The 16,387-nt window shown below is 42.6% G+C and overlaps 1 protein-coding gene across 2 annotated transcripts in view; it reads left to right on the top strand.

Annotated features, from left to right (window-relative positions):
• LOC119658890 (dihydropyrimidinase) overlaps positions 1-16,387 on the top strand; it is a 52,993-nt gene that overhangs the window by 21,459 nt on the left and 15,147 nt on the right. Inside the window, exons 3-7 of one of the 2 annotated variants that reach the window (XM_038066689.1) lie at positions 1,973-2,067; positions 2,344-2,534; positions 7,902-8,176; positions 8,248-8,394; positions 14,164-14,387. In XM_038066689.1, the coding sequence (XP_037922617.1) occupies positions 1,973-2,067; positions 2,344-2,534; positions 7,902-8,176; positions 8,248-8,394; positions 14,164-14,387 (932 nt within the window). Of the gene's footprint in view, positions 1-1,972; positions 2,068-2,343; positions 2,535-7,901; positions 8,177-8,247; positions 8,395-13,663; positions 13,903-14,163; positions 14,388-16,387 lie in introns of both variants that reach the window. The other variant, XM_038066688.1, reaches the window with a different exon arrangement.

Below are 16,387 nucleotides of genomic sequence, written 5' to 3'. Positions count from 1 at the left end.
TACCCTGGCTATGCTATCATAGGCGGCTTTAAAGTTGATGAACAGATGGTGCAACTGTTGTCCATATTCCGAGAGAAAATCTAATCTGTTGCTTATTTGCCTGGAGTGAAGCCTCTTTGGTATGGGCTAATGATGTTCTGGGCGTATGGGGCTATCCGGCCTAGCAAGATAGTGGAGAATATCTTATAGATGGTACTCAGCAACGTGATACCTCTATAATTGCTGCACTGTATGATATCTCCCTTTTTATGTATGAGATAGATAATGCCTCGTTGCCGATCATCAGGCATTGATTCGCTGTCCCATATCTTGAGCACAAGTTGATGAACCACTTGGTGTAACTGGTCGCCTCCATATTTAACCAATTCGGCTGTAATTCCATCGGCTCCTGGCGACTTATGATTTTGCAATTGCACGGACTGTTTCTCCTAAGCTTGGTGGTGGCAGTATTTGTCCGTTGTCTTCAGTTGGCGGGACCTCCAACTCGTCGATGTTCTGGTTGTTCAGTAGCTCATCAAAGTACTCAACCCATCGCTCTAATATGCCCATTCTGTCGGAAATCAGATTTCCCTCTTTGTCTCGGCAGGATGAGCATCGAGGTGTATAAGGCTTCATCCTGCTGATTTGTTGGTAAAACTTCCGCGCCTGGTGCGGTTGCTCCCTGTACTTTTCTAGTTCACAGACTTGTTGGTTCTCCCAGGCTTCCTTTTTCCGTCTGTGAAGTTGCTTCTCCGCTCGACGGAGTTCGTGATAAGACTCTACGCGTGCCCGCGTTCTTTGAGAATGCAACATTACTCGGTGTGCAGCATTCTTCCGTTCCGTTGCTAGCTTACATTCATCGTCAAACCAGCCGTTCCGACTCCTTTTGCGGCTGGGGCCAAGTATGTTTGTGGTCGTATCCATGATAACGTTCTTCAGGTGATTGTGAAGATCATTTGTTGATGCTTCATCTCCAGATCCTCTGTTGACTGCAGTTATTGCGGCATCCATTTCCCTCTTATAGGTGTCGCAAAGGGCTGTGTTGTGGATGGCTTCAGTGTTCACTCTCACCTGATTGTCAGAGGGGATTCTAGGTAGTATTGTTATTCGAGCTTGGAGCACCATGCCAACGAGATAGTGATCCGAGTTTATATTGGCCCCCCTCTATGTTCTGACATTCTTCAAGGCTGAGAGGTGGCGGCGTTCGATCAGCACGTGGTCAATTTGGTTGAAAGTGGCCCCGTCTGGAGAGGCCCACGTATGTTTGTGGACCGCTTTCCGCGCAAACCAGGTGCTTCCTACAACCATTTCGTGTGACCCTGCTAATTGAATAATCCGCAGTCCGTTATCATTAGTTTTTTCGTGTAAGCTATGGGAGCCAACGTATCGCCTGAATACGGGCTCCTTCCCTACTTGGCTATTAAAATCCCCAAGTATGATTTTGATATCATATCTGGGACAGGCTTCGAGGGTTCGTTCTTCTGCCTCGTAGAAGGTATCCTTCTTCGACTCTGCAGTCTCCTCTGTAGGGGCGTGAACGTTAATGAGGCTTATATTTATAAACTTGCCTCCGTAAATTCGGTTTTCCGTGTAGGATTGTCAGCTCTACCCAACCCCCAACCTGGAGGACCAGTTGGTACGGTTTGTCCCGTTTTTAGGCGCGGGAGACTCGCCTTCATCCTTCTCCGTCTGCAGCTTTTCGTTACTAAAGAGCTCCCAGCGGTCACCACGTGGAGGTGGAGATAGGTTTTGGTAGTAGAGTTGTTGATGTTGGTTCAGCAGGCATTTCCCAGGTTTTATGCTCCATCGTGGGTACCAATCCACGTTTCGCATTGGGACCTATACTACCCTTTCACCACCAAACTCTGAACAACCTTAATGTGTCCAGTGAATTTATTTGGCGTTATTATAGTTCCCACATTCGATTATTTATTTATTGATTTATTGTTGCTGCTGTTATAATAAAATTTCTGCTTTTCTACTCCATTTTCAGAGCGCACAAAATCGACTTTACATAAGGCATGGTCAAATTGTAAACCACGATGGAATTTTCACTGCAGACATTTATGTTGAGGATGGAGTCATCAAGTATGGAACTTTCTCTGGTTTTAAGTGGTTGTGGTTGCAGAAATAGCATCTTTCCCGTATGACATTTCAAGTAGTAAGAAGAAAATGAGCGCATATTGAAAAGTGAGTGCATCTGAACCTCAAAGTCAATCAAAGTACGAAGCAGTTGGCTTGTCTTGAAAATGAAAAAAAAAATCACCGCGAAAAGATGCAATTTTTTCAACCCGATCGCATACTCCCTTTCAGATGATGTTTTATATCAGAGCAACCAATAAATCATGCTTAATTACTCCACAGGTTCGTGGGACCAAGTTCTGAAATTACTGTGCCTGGGGGTGTCCGGACAATTGACGCTTCCGGTAAAATGGTGATACCCGGTGGCATTGATCCACATACTCATATGCAATTGCCATTTGGTGGTACAGTTGCCGTCGATGACTTCTACCGCGGCACGAAAGCCGCTATTGCCGGTGGAACAACGACAATAAGTAAGTACCAGATGCTAATGCACATTCATACCAACCAGCAACAACAAATGTTCTGCTCGGGATGTTTATTTTCAGTCGATTCGTGACGTTGAGTTATTACGAAATTGTCTATTTTTAAGCGTTTACCCACCGCACTAGTGACCTCAATGGCAGACAAGCCAAGAGAGGGTGGGTATAGTGCGAAAACCAAGCCATGCGAAAATTGTGGGTATTGTACCTTAATTAATGCTCTGCGTATGCTGTAGAACGAAAGTGAACGTTCTGCATATTGCGAGGGAATGTCTCGGAAATTTATGAGTGATGTTTGCCATAAAACTATGCGAAACCGGGCTCTGCACGCAATGTTTATGAAATGATGGCTACTTAGCGTGCTTTCTCGCCAGTTGATGAGCTGAGAAATATTATAATAAGCGAAGATAATGCCTGCTTTGCCGAGATTAAAGCGGTGAAAGTACATAGAATCCGTGGTGCCAAAAAGTAACATGCACTATAATGAGTATGTGACCTGAGTATATAAATTAAAATATATCAGTTTGGCGGAAAAGAGGTCAAGTCTTAGTGGTTTGAATTTCACCTCCATCGAGTGCTTTCTTTTGTTCTTGCAAAAGATTATTCGAAAAAATTTCGTAATGCTGCCGGAAATAGAAATCATTTTAGTGCGCCATTTGGGAAATTTGCGAGTCACAAGAAAAGATAGTTTTAGAAATCTTTACATTGTATTCTACATGAATCGAGCCTTATTGTTGTTGCCTCTATTATCTTTTTATATATTCATCTATTTTTGAATTCTAGTCAATTCTATATAATAATCGCTTTAACTTTTACGAGAATCGTAAAGATTATATCATTTGTGAAAAGTGGTCGGTGTACTCTCTTTGAAAAGTAAACGTTCAAATGCTTTAGCTTTATTGCATAGCTATCTGTTTATATCTCACAATTGACAGTATAAAATCCGTTGAACATAAGTTTGTTTACGACTATGAATATCTGCACATATACAAAATGTGAATTCATCTGAAAACTTTGTATGGTTAATAGTTACTATTCAGTCGGAATTGTGTTTTATTGTTACCAAGAATAAACAGAGCCGCTATCGAACCCAAATGATATCCATTAGTCATAATAGTAATTATGGAATCAAAATAAACTGTAATAATCCGTACGAGTTTCACACGTTTAGTCTTTAAATTTAAATTCCAATTCCTGGTTGAAGTGAAATTAGCTCAAAACAAATTGGAAAACCAGAAGCTGGACGCTTCAGGCATGAAAGGCTTTGTATATTTCTTTTATAAAAACATGTTAGTGGACATTAGTCCCATTAGTAACTGCACGTAATATATGCATCTATTATGTGAGAATGTCCACTTTCACATGATACAAAGTCTTGAAGAAGCGATAACTTTGACCCATTATAACTTTGTTAGTAATAGTGCGATTTCCACCAAACTTGATAGGATCATTCTGCAAAATTTAGTGATTGTAGGACGAACTTAAGGAGGGTTTTGCAGTCAATTACTAAAAATTATAGCAATGTATTATTGTTAACTTTATTTGAACAGATATCGGTATGGAGGGTATTTCGCAGTCTTGATTTTTTCAGATTTTTCGGTTGGGTAGTTTCTGAAAGTGAAAGAAATGATCACTTTCGACCCCCGCACACCCTGGAAGGTGAGGACCTTTCCAACAAATTTCAAAACTAAGACCGGTTTCGGAAAGTACTAACCGAGACCTTTCATTTGATACCCCATATGACTATATTTGGTGTAAAAGCATTTACATCCCCCTTTTGCATGTATGGGGGCTTCCCTTAAATTCTACGTAGACTGATGTAACGCACTGTATGTATGATCGTTGACAGTTCCCACCTCTCCAGCTAATTTGGTGTCAGTCGCTATAACCGTTTCCGAGAAAAATGCGTGTAACAGACAGGCAGACAGTTAACCGAACCGAAAAATTTAAGTCTTCATTTAAGGTATAGAATTTTAGCACAAAATAGGCCAGAGGGTGTAATGTATGAATTATATGATGGATACATGAAACTTTCCAAACAAGCTTTCGCAATTCTGACTGGTCATTAAAAAAAATCCTATGAATGGATATTAGATTGATGGACGATTCAAGTTGTTTCTTTCAATTGACTTACGAGATTTTTCTGGTTTTTCACAGAAGATTCGAGAATCACCTGCCTGTGAATAGCTAATATTTTATGGTAGATGATTCCCTTCCAGTCCCACCTACATTTATATACATATTGTTCCAAACTTTATGGATGCATATTAGGACAGACAATTTCTTGTCTACGCTCTTATCCAACTTGGTACACTACGGAGATCCATAAAGACATCCGCCTGAAATATGCACTACGGAAGAAACTTCTGCCCGAGACCGACCTTCTTAACATATATCAAAACATCATCATTATCAATCATTAAAAAGTGCATAAGCATAACTTCCATCATTTTGCTTGCTTCGCCGCCAGTTCCCAATAATAATCCTGTGGTTTACTGCTCTTCCGTGCTTCTCCCCTCACCTTCTGCTCTATTTACGTTTCTTCTAGGCATAGGCTGTTTGGAGCTGCTCCCCGTTCCTTTTTTTTTGGTTGAGCTCCTCCTATTTCCTCCTCCTCTATGCATAATTTTCAACAAAGTCGCGAAGAATATTCTCAAAAATGGCTGTTTGACCGCACACGTCAGTCATTCCATAGAGAAAGAGCAGTATGACTTCGTGAAATATCGACCCATCGACAGTGGATGCGGACTCAGGACTCCCAGTATCCAGTATACAAAAAAAAATTGCTTCAGTCTGGTCTAGGTTTGAACTTAGGGCGGATTTCAATTCAATATAATTCGCACGCGTCTGATGAGTTGCCTCTGCGGTGATCGACCCACTGTTTTGAACCTTTTCGATTTTACCAACCAACCAGGAGGTACACGTCATTTATATCGATTTTTTATTTTTCAATCGCAACACATTCTTTTCTTAATTTTTTTTGGTCCACTTCCCTCCATCAATTATCACATGGGTTGCTTCCTAACTTTCTAACCAATACTGCATGGTTTTCCCGTTCAATCTATCCTTCCCAAGGCTCTATACCAGGCCTATTATTTTTATTTTTCACTAGTGACTTCTCTCTTTTCTTAGCAACCTTGACGGCAATCTTCGTTCAATTCCCATTTCGTCGCAATTGTCACTGCCTTACCCTTGAAAGTGTACAGTGCAAGTTCACCCGATCTCTTCTTTTAAATATTCTGCTTCGCCTACACAATCTCCCTTACTTCTAACGATGCCTAACTCAGAGAAAAGAGTAGACGCACACTGCATTCCCTGGTCCGTAATGATAACGGCTGGTACACAAAAGCGCGGCATCCACTCTCGACAGAGGGCCTCGGCACATGGGTGTGCCGTAATGTCAGTCAGGGGTATTGCTTCAGGCCACCAAGTAAACCTGTCGATGATTGTGAGGCAATACTTGTATCCTATGTAGTAGGGGTTTGAGCCGAAGATAGGAAATTCCTTGAACTTATATTTGGAGTCTGCCTTTAGGCTCTAAAGCTCTGCGTCGTTTTTTTGCGCCTCAGCGATTGCCGGTTGGCAGATTTGATTCACCCGTTGGTGGACAGCGGCGTCTACCACTGTGTCTGACGTATCGACGAGCACAGTTAGGGGTGCATCTGACCGAGGATATGCCAGTTGTGTAGCATCAACAAGCTGTTGTTTGACCGTTTCAAACGTCTGGACGGCCTCAGTAGGACCACGCAACGTCGCGGGAGTCTTTGGTTTTGGGCCCAGACAAGTAAGCGTTGAGGATTGCTTGGTGATGGGCGGAATTGGGCAAGAAACGACCATAGAAGCTTAACATGCCCAAGAACCTTCGCAGATTCTTCCCCGCGGTTGGCAGGGGAAAGTTCTTAATCACTTCAACCTTGTCTGGATCAGGCTGGATTCCGTCAGAAGTAACCATGTGGCTGAGAAATTTCACCTGCTTCTGCAGGAATCTGCATTTTTCAGCGTTTAGAACGAGTCCTCGAGGAAACGTTGAAAAAATGCGAGATGGTCCAAGTGCTCAGCTTCGGAAGAAGAAGCAACCAAAACATCATCCATGTAGACAAAGCAAAAGTTCAAGTTTCGCAAGATTGAGTGAATGGAGGGGGAGCCGGTAGTGTTGATGTGGTGCTGCACATCGTGCTTAACCTGTTTAGAGAAACTACTTTCAGTAGTAATGTTGCGGTATTCAGTAGTAATGTTGCAACTTTAAAGAGGTTGCGGGGTCTAATAATGTCTTGTTCTACAGGTCATACAGGTTCAACAGCCCATAGTGACACAGGAAGTCTGCGGACGGGGTATAGGGCGAACTGATACCTCAGGGCCCGTGTCGACCGTGTCTGCTTAGGGGGTCGAATATTGTAAGGCGATATGGTACTGCGCTTCGGGTAGCCGTCACCGAGGCACCCAGCGAGCCTAGTTTTTTGTTGCATTAAAAATGTATCCGGTGGTATATTTAGTCGCTTGAGCTCCGCATCTGCGGTAATACTAGCAAATCGTCGAGTTCAATGAGGGTCCCAGCGTGCGACTACCCGCACGCCCTTTTCGGGAAGTTCCAGGGAGGTGTAGGCGCAGGGCAAGATGGTGCGGGTGCTCTCCATGAGCTGCTGCAACCACAGGTACTTCAATAGTTCCGAACCGACCTTATCCCCCCCAGCTGCCTCATTTCTCGAAGTAGCTGGCTGGTCTCACGATCTCCCAGCGTCAACTCGTTCAGTAAGTGATTCAGCCTCGCTTCCTCGCTCACTGACAGAAGTGGATTAACAGTGCTAGATCTACTTTCACCGCTTTGTCTAACATCTGAACACTAAGATCAACTTGAGACTGTTCTGTGTTAATATTTTTTCTATCTTGCGATATGCAAGCAGCATATGCATCAGGTCAGAAAGCAGAAGTGGTGGTCGATAAGTCACATAAAGGGCGTGACAGTTCCATTGTTGGCTACGCCATGCAGCGGAGGATAGTAGTGAAGGAGTGCAGGCGTCTCGGGAATGAATGGCAGCAGCCATATGTACCTATGTATAACTCTAGGTTAAATTTTAACGCTCGTTCTAATATGTATGTTTACCATGCTCTCCATTATTTGTTACCTAGATTACTTACTAAATTTCTCTGATTTTATAAGGTGGGCGGTCGTCTCACTTATGATAAAGTGCGAAGGAATTCAAATAGCTTTGGAACTGCTTTGAAAGAACCTCTCCTCCTTTCACCAAGTCTCTTTCCGTTATTATTATTTTTGATGTTACCCAAAACTAATTTTTATGTAGACAAACCTTATTCCAATTGCAATTATTAATTTTCAAATTTTACTCCATTAATTTTCAGTTGATTTCGTACTTCCCAACAAGGGCGAATCACTTCTTGAGGCATACGATAAATGGCGTTCATGGGCCGACCCAAAGGTTTGCTGTGACTATGGATTACATGTTGGCATCACATGGTGGTCCAAATCCGTCCAAGATGAAATGAGGATTTTATGCGAAGAACGTGGTGTTAATTCCTTCAAAATGTTCATGGCGTACAAAGGACTCTATCAACTGGCTGACACGGAGATGATGGAAGCATTTGAGAAATGTCGAGAATTGGGAGCAATCGGAATGGTAGGTTGGAGTTAATCACTATGGCCATGGCAACTGGGATGAGATAATTATCACTTTTCCTACTGTGATAGGTTCATGCGGAGAATGGTGACATCATAGCGAAAAATGTTAAGAAATTGTTAGATGCTGGCATTACAGGACCCGAAGGACATCAGCTTTCACGACAGGAAGAGGTGGAAGCGGAAGCAACCAATCGGGCTTGTGTTTTAGCACATCAGGTTAGTAACTTAAAGATGCTATTCATTTTATGCTTAAGTTCTAAAGTAATCATAGTCCTTGTAATTTCGACATATAAAATGTAGATATTTCCCAATCAGAATGTGCATGATGTACATGAGTTAGTGCATTTTCATTTGATATGATTATTTTCTTTTAAATGCTTTTTTGTTTTCTGTCCCAATTCTATGATATACAGTACTGGGCAAAAAAAATCGATCAGTAGGAAAATTAGATTTTTGATAGAAAATATCGAGCTGATAAAAAAAGTAAATATGAGGGTTCTTTTTTGTATTTTGCACTAAAAATAGGTGGTGAAGAAAAAGGAACCTATGTAAAATTTTTCAAGAGGGACTTTTATTCAAAATTAGTCTACTTTACGGAAAATAAGTAAATTTTGTTTCTGTTTCATATCAATCACAAAATTCGTCGTATCACAATAACTTTTAAGGTTTTAGGAAAAACAAAACCTTATTAAAATCGGTTTACTGCCTGTCTGTTTTTTTTAGGAGGTGGAAATCTTCAAAACACATTGGTCTAGACACACCAGCGTACGGAATTTTTATCCACTAAAAAAAAAGGTCAGGTCTACAACTGAGCCCGACCCCCCTTTCTGAAAGGTGTTTACAGCAAAAGCTTCTAATAAACTGCGCCCCCTAGCATTTGATTCTCTGCTACCCCACTCTAGGGCCCAAGCATTGAAATCACTAGCAATTACCTTTGGACTTCGTCTCCTTGTTTCGAGAACAAGACTATCAAGCATTTACTCGAATTCAGACAGTGTCAAACTTGGTGGGGCGTGGCAGTTGTATACATATACACCACTTATTTTCGCCCACAAAAAGCCACTGGCTGCCTGATCGCAAGCCCATATCGCCGCTCCACCAGTCGAATCTGTGACCCATATGCCACCGATTTCCATCTATGATTCGAACGTGCTCTGCTCAAGAAAATCCTGAGCGACCCTGCAATGATTCAGATTTGTTTGAATAAACCTCATTTTCTCATTTCAGTGAGCGCCTTCCTAAATTCCGGACATTTACCACTTCCGGCAATATGCCGGTTATCCTGTCTCTCTTTTACTTCGCACAATAGGCATTTGGGGTCTCTATTGCACTCTCTGGCAATATGGCCTTTCTCCCCACACCTTCTGCATCGATCGGATCGATCAATGCTGCTGGTGCATGCCTCCGCGGAATGACCAAACGCGAGGCACTTGAAGCACCTTTTTAGAGAAATCTGCTCTTTCAGCCGGCAAACAACACATCCGATTCGAGCCTTCCCGCCACCAATAACTTCTGCGCTGCGTCCACTGGCAATCGCGATGTGACCGTTTGAATATTGCCATAGGCTTTCCGCAAACTCACAATGGACTCTTCGGTAAGTTCCTCCAACTTGAACTGTTCCATTAAGGCAGTGCAAATTTCTCATTTGGATGTCACTGCATCGAGATACTTACACTGTATATAGATCTCATGTTTTTGGGTCGGTATTGTGACATTCTCCCCAAGTGGGTTCTTAACCTGAGTTCGGAAGCCATCAGTTTTCCCCAAGCTGGTATTTTTCAGCTCAAACATGAAGTCACTCTTTTGGGTCCTTCGAATCTTGCTGACATGTCCGCCTCGATCTTTTAGATCGGGTTCAGCTTCGACTTTTTTCAGTATCTCCGCGTAGGACAAACTTCCATTGCTGGAGATTACAATCGCTTCTGGCCGAATTCACACTTTTGCCTTTTTCTTAACTACTTTGGTCCATCCACCGTTTTCATTCCCATTGGATTTTCTCGATTCGATTGCCGGGGCTCGCACTTGGGGGACCTGCTTTCTCTCTTCGTAGCTTTTAGTTCCGTTTTTGGGAACTATTTCTATGGCTTTTTTCCTCTTAGACGTCTGCTGATTTCCCAGAGGATCTACATCTCTTTCGCGCACTCTCTTGTTTGGTGGCAGGTTGATTGCAATACGATTAGGTGTCACTTGGTCGCCTGTAACACCGTTGGTACAACAGATTTTGACTTGCCCTTGGAATTTCCTTCCTCCTGCTGCGATTTATTGTAGAGCATTTTAATAGCTCTCACCACACTTTTTATGGCTTGGTGCACGTTATGCTTGTCCTTGATGAACTCAGACAGCTCCACTATTTTTGCACCAAGCTGTGTGAAGGGTAATTCCTCTGCTTCAGGGCTCTGCTCTCCATGATTCCTAACCAGGTTACTACTTTTAAATAGTCCTTTACATTTGGCATTCATTGACCTTCCCTCCGTTTTATCTTTTTAAGGTTTTGTTTGTAAAACATAAAACTATAGTTCTACACTCAAATATACTCACACAAGAAGCAAACAAAACCTTTCATACCTGAAGCGCCCAGCTTCTGGTTTCCCGACTTGTTTGATGTTTGGCATTGGCGGAGATCTAAAAGTTGACGAACTTCTTCTGAATGGGTCCTTTTCGTGGTCCTGGAGTACCTTCTGCTGCTGCTCCTCTTGAATATGTGCGGTCGGAGTTGTTGCTATTTTTGTCGTCCACCGATCTGTTTTCAATTCATCCTTTTTCGATTTTGTTACTGGTGTTCTTGGTAGAGTGGTACTTCCCTTGAAGACTTTTTTTTCCAAATCTAAAACACTTGTCGCATTAGATGCCACGGTGGCCAAGTTGTCCACCACCAAGGCACTGCGGTCGAGGGATATCGACGACCGGGAGCCCACTTGCTCAATCCCAAAAGCCGCCGGTACTGCGGTTCCGAGCCCCTGCACCCTGGGTATCCTTCCCATAGCCATTTTGGTCCACGCACCAGAGATGAGCAAACACTAGCTCATGCACAGTCAGAAAAGAAAAGTGAATGAACACATATTTACACATCAATAGGTATTCCCCAATCCGCCAGCTGGAGTCGCGCCTGATGGGAAATCTGGCCGCTCCTCACAGGCCTTAAGTTTATCCCAGAGTTATAAAAGTTGGTAGTAGTATAAAATATAGTATGAATCATATCCTCAAGTTTGATCAAAATTATACTATTAGTAACAAAGTTACAGTAGCTCAAATTGGATTTTACCGTGTAAATTTACTGCAACTGAATATCACTAAAGTGGGTAGCCAGACATGCTAAATGCATATACATAACGGGCTACGTACAAATGGGATAGTTCTAGACTCAAATATACTCACAGAAGAAGCAAACAAAACCTTTCATTCGCCTTCGCCTTTCATTAGAAAAAAATGTCAAATGTTGTTAACCGCGCTGCGCCACATCACTCCGCCCCCAGATGAAACCTAGGGGTTTCAGCGACTGAACTCGAACTGCGTTCCCCATCCTACGGCGAAGCGAAGGCGACGGTGATTTGGGGCGCAAACGGGCTTCAGCCTGGATAAAGAGACATCCTTTTTCTGTCCCCCGATCTTGAGCTGGAAGAAATGCTCCCCCACTCGAGAACACGGACGAGTGTCATGTGGGAGATGTGGCTTTCATGTGGCGAAGGTTTTCTTTCAGCAGGTGCAGCAATCCCGAATCTATGAGACTTGATCTCGTGTCGAAGAACGGATGACTTGGGAGTCTTGGATTCTCCCCGTATACTAACTCCGCGGGGCAGGCAGTAAACTCCTCTCCGCGGGTTGTTCGTAGGCCGAGTAGGACGAGAGGCAACACCTGAGTCCAGGACGGATCATCACTAGCCATAACGGCGGCTTTCAACGTCCGATGCCAACGTTCTAGCATCCCATTGGATTGCGGGTGGTAAGCCGTAGTTCACTGGCGTTTGAAACATAGGAGTTTGCCTAACTCCGAGAAAAGGGTGGACCCAAATTGCATTGCCTGGTCAGTGATGATCACTGCAGGGACGCCAAAGCGAGGGATCCACTCCCGACAGAGGGCTTCGACACAAGATTGCGCCGTAATGTCCTTCAGAGGTATTGCCTCAGGCCACCGCGGAAATCTGTCGACGGTTGTAACCGTGCGAGTCTCGCAAAGGTCCTACAATGTCGAGGTATGGTGTGGAACCGCTTGGTAGTGCGGGGAAATGAGCCTACTTCTTTTCTTACATGCTTGGTGACCTTACACTTTTGGCATGCGATGCACTCTCTGGCCTAGGAGTTGATCACCCTATTCATGGAGTTTTTTTTTTCTCGGTGACTAACCGATTTGACGTCCTGGTGCCTGGATGCGCTACGTCGTGAACCGCGTGGAATACTTCCTTGCGAAAGGTGGCCGGAATGTATGGCCGGGGTCCCTTTTCCGAGTATTCGCAGCAGAGAGAGAGGTTCGAGCCGAAGATGAGCAACTCTCGAAATTTATATTTGGGGTTGGATTTGAGGCTCTGAAGTACTGCGTCTTGGCGACAGCCGAGAAGTCGAGTGAGACGGGGATGTTAACCTCGGAGACACGTGACAAAGCGTCAGCAACTATGTTGTCCTTGCCGGACACGTGCTGTATGTCGGAAGTGAACTGGCTTATAAAGCTCAGGTGTCGAAACTGACGAGGGGACGCTTTGTCGGGCTTTTGTTTCAAAGCATATGTGAGAGGCGTATGGTCCGTGAACACTGTGAACGGCCTGCCTTCTAGGGAGAACACCGATGGTGGCCACTGCCAATCGAAATTTATTTCGAATGTTGTTAACCCTGCTGCGCCACACAAATATTTTCTTCACATCGGTATTTATACAACAAAAAAACTGTTTGTCAATTCAAATTAAAATAACGGACTTACATAAGATTAAGTAGGGCGCACTTAACTGACCGGATTTTTTTGCCCAGTACTGTATTTCAATATAGTCCCGTCACAAGATTGAGCTAATTTCCTGCTGATATTACATAGTAAGAAAGGGGAAAATTGTACATCTTAACTGAGGAAAAGCGAGATCTTACTCAGCACGAAAATATTTTTGCTTGTAAAAGGTCAACTTTTTGCCCTTTTGAAATAACTACGGAAAAAAATATTAAATTTTTCCTATTTTAGATACCAAAACTTAGAAAAGTTTTCTTTTATCGCATTCATTATTGAAGGTCCTTCAATGCATACTACAATGTTGTTTCGAAAAAAAATAAAATAAACGTCCATAGACAGTAACTATTGCCCGTTTTAAAACCGTGTTAATTTATTTATATAAGTTCCGCACACTTTCTGATTTATTATATTTATTTGTCTATTGTGCACAAATTTTTTATTTTAATTTTATTTAAATTATCTTCCTTTGCATGTCTCTTTCTTTTACTTTTCTTGCCTTGCTACGATTCTTCATTATCGTTATTGCACAATTTTACGTAAAATCACAAACGACAATAGGTTGATTGTCCACTGTATGTTGTGCATGTAATGAGTAAATCGGCTGGTATAGAATTAGCAAAGCATCGTCAAAGGAATAAAGGTGTTGGAATCTATGGTGAGACGTTGGCTGCTGCCCTGGGTACCGATGGTACCCACTATATGGACAAATGCTGGCATCATGCAGCCGCACATGTTCTTAGCCCACCACTAAGACCTGATCCTACAACACCTGAATTCATGATGAAACTTTTGGCGAAGTAAGTTATAGACAGTGTAAGAAAGCTTGGTATACCCAATTAGATTTATGATCATTGTGTGTTGGTTTATCGATATTTGGCTTGGTTGTGACTTGGTATCTCCATTTTCATTTACCACAATACTACATGTAGCACACAATTTAACCCATATTAAGAAAATACTGTTTGTGGTCCAAACTGTAAGCTAACCATAACCATTTTTCTTTATATTTTTCATTGTTCCCTTGTATTCATCCTCATATTGCTTCCGCCAACAACTAGATGAAAGCTCCGCTCTACGTAACAAGAGTTACTAACAAATTATCGGCTGACGCTATAGGTCGGGCGAGACATAGTGGAACCTGTGTTTATGGTGAAACTTTGGCTAGCTCGATTGGTCGGTGTATGAGTGAAGTAAAGGGATCGGACCAAGTATACTTTATTACTAGTCCACCGATTAGGGATGCTCCTGAGACGCCGAGACAACTGATGAAGTCTTTGGCGTAGTAAGTATTTCACTAACATATTTTAACTGTTTGGTTTCACTGTTATCATTGGTAGTATTCATTCGTTTGCAATTAAACTAATATTTTCGAGTATCTTTTGGTAAATTTAATTAATAATAAAGCCTTCGCATATACGCTCTACTAACATTGACAAAGTCATTTCGTACAATTTTATTAATATCTTGACATCTAGTTATCATATGAATCCGGACACGTAAGCAAGATATACTTTCTTTTGCCTGAAAACATTCATTCAACCTACTTTGCATGCGCTTCGGAAGAACAGGACGAGTTGCCCTAGATATAAGGAAAATAAATTTTCCGTTCACAAAGGGAAAGTACTTTTCATAGATAGTATAAAAGGCCCATTTTCTAGGCCTCAATTTTCCATTCAATCAATCCCATGGCTCTTGTTCTCCCTTATATTTCCTCACTTTTTGAGAGCACAATCTCATAATTCATTGTCGTTCCACACTTGGTTAATCATTCATAATCCGATGTTATTAAACGTCTATACACTACCAAAAACTACTGATAGGATAATACCACTTTCGTCAATATTTTCTGCACTTTACCTTCCTTATGGCCAAATCATCAATAACTTGTTCGTGTTGAACAGTTTAAATAAGCCCACCAGAGAGTGTACATTCTCTAACATCCCCTGACATCAATTTTAAACGACTTCAAATATCTTTTATGACCTAGATATCCATGATGGCTAAGAGTTTTTCAAATGCACGAAACACAGTTCAAGTGTTGCTGCTATGCGGTAGAATGTAGGAATTGCTTTATCAAGTGGACACTGCTTTTGAGTTCAATTATCCTTTTTGGTCTCATTCGGAGATAATCCTGCAGTCAAATTGATTTTATAAAAGCACGTGTTTCTGATTGAATAGCATCGAAATGTTCGTTCTTTAACTGAACCTTTAAGTTCAAACATTTTTTCCTTAATCGCTCCTTCGTTAGTTTAGTTTAGTGGGGGAGCCATAGCTCCAAGCACTCAGACCTTTGCTAGGCACTATCCTCGGAGATTGACTATTCATCGGCCTCAGATAACGTCTTTCGTGAATCTAAGAACATTCTCTAGAGACAGACAATGCGCAGACTGTTCGTTGAAGGAAACCTTACCAAGGTATCTTCGTCTGAGGAGCCCGGGCAGCTGCATACCAAGTGCAGCGCAGTCTCTCCCTTCTCCTCGCATTGGCTGCATATGTCCGAGACCACCCCTCCGATTTTTTCCATGTGGTAGTTTAAGGAGCAGTGTGCCGTTAAAAGCCCTACTAAGGTTTCCATGTCCCACTTGTTAAGGGACAACGAAAATCCCGCTCTAGCAGCCCCGGGTTTCTTGAAAAAGATTTTCGCCTGCCGACAGGAGTTGAAATTTCTCCATTCGGCTGCGTGAATCCTTGCCATTTCCCCCTTCAGGGTAGAGTTGACAGTATATGGGCCGGATGCCAACAGCTTGTTCTGGCCCCACCATTGTGGATTCAGAACCTTGGCGTGCCAGTCTGTCAGCTTCTTCTTTATCAGCGATGTTTGAATGCCCTGGCACCCACAACAGGAATGTTTCGTTCAGTCGTCCAAGTTTCAGCAGCACCTGATGAAAACTCCACACCAACTGGCTTGATATGTCGTTGCTGTTTAGTGCTGATAGTGCTGCTCGACTGTCGGAAAAGATTCGAATCATGCGACCCCTCCATTCGCAAAGATTCTTCTACTGCCAATAAAATGGCATATACCTCCAGCTGGAATATGGTCGTCATTTTTCCTAGGGATCAGGACAGTTCCATAATCGGATTTCCCGAGAACACCCCTGCGCTCGATCCGTTTTCCATGACTGACCCGCTGATGAAAATTATTAAGTCTGTAATTCCAAAAGATTCGTGGCCATTTATCGACTATTCTTCCCTTTTGGTGATTACAACGGAGTATGTCTCGGCACCAGACGATGCATGTATACATCAACAAGGGCTTTATTATGGATGTATATATCCAATGAA

This window comes from Hermetia illucens, chromosome 6 (genome assembly GCF_905115235.1).
Source record: "Hermetia illucens chromosome 6, iHerIll2.2.curated.20191125, whole genome shotgun sequence".
Classification (NCBI taxonomy): Eukaryota; Metazoa; Arthropoda; class Insecta; order Diptera; family Stratiomyidae; genus Hermetia; species Hermetia illucens.
This window is presented reverse-complemented; position numbering and strand designations above follow the sequence as displayed.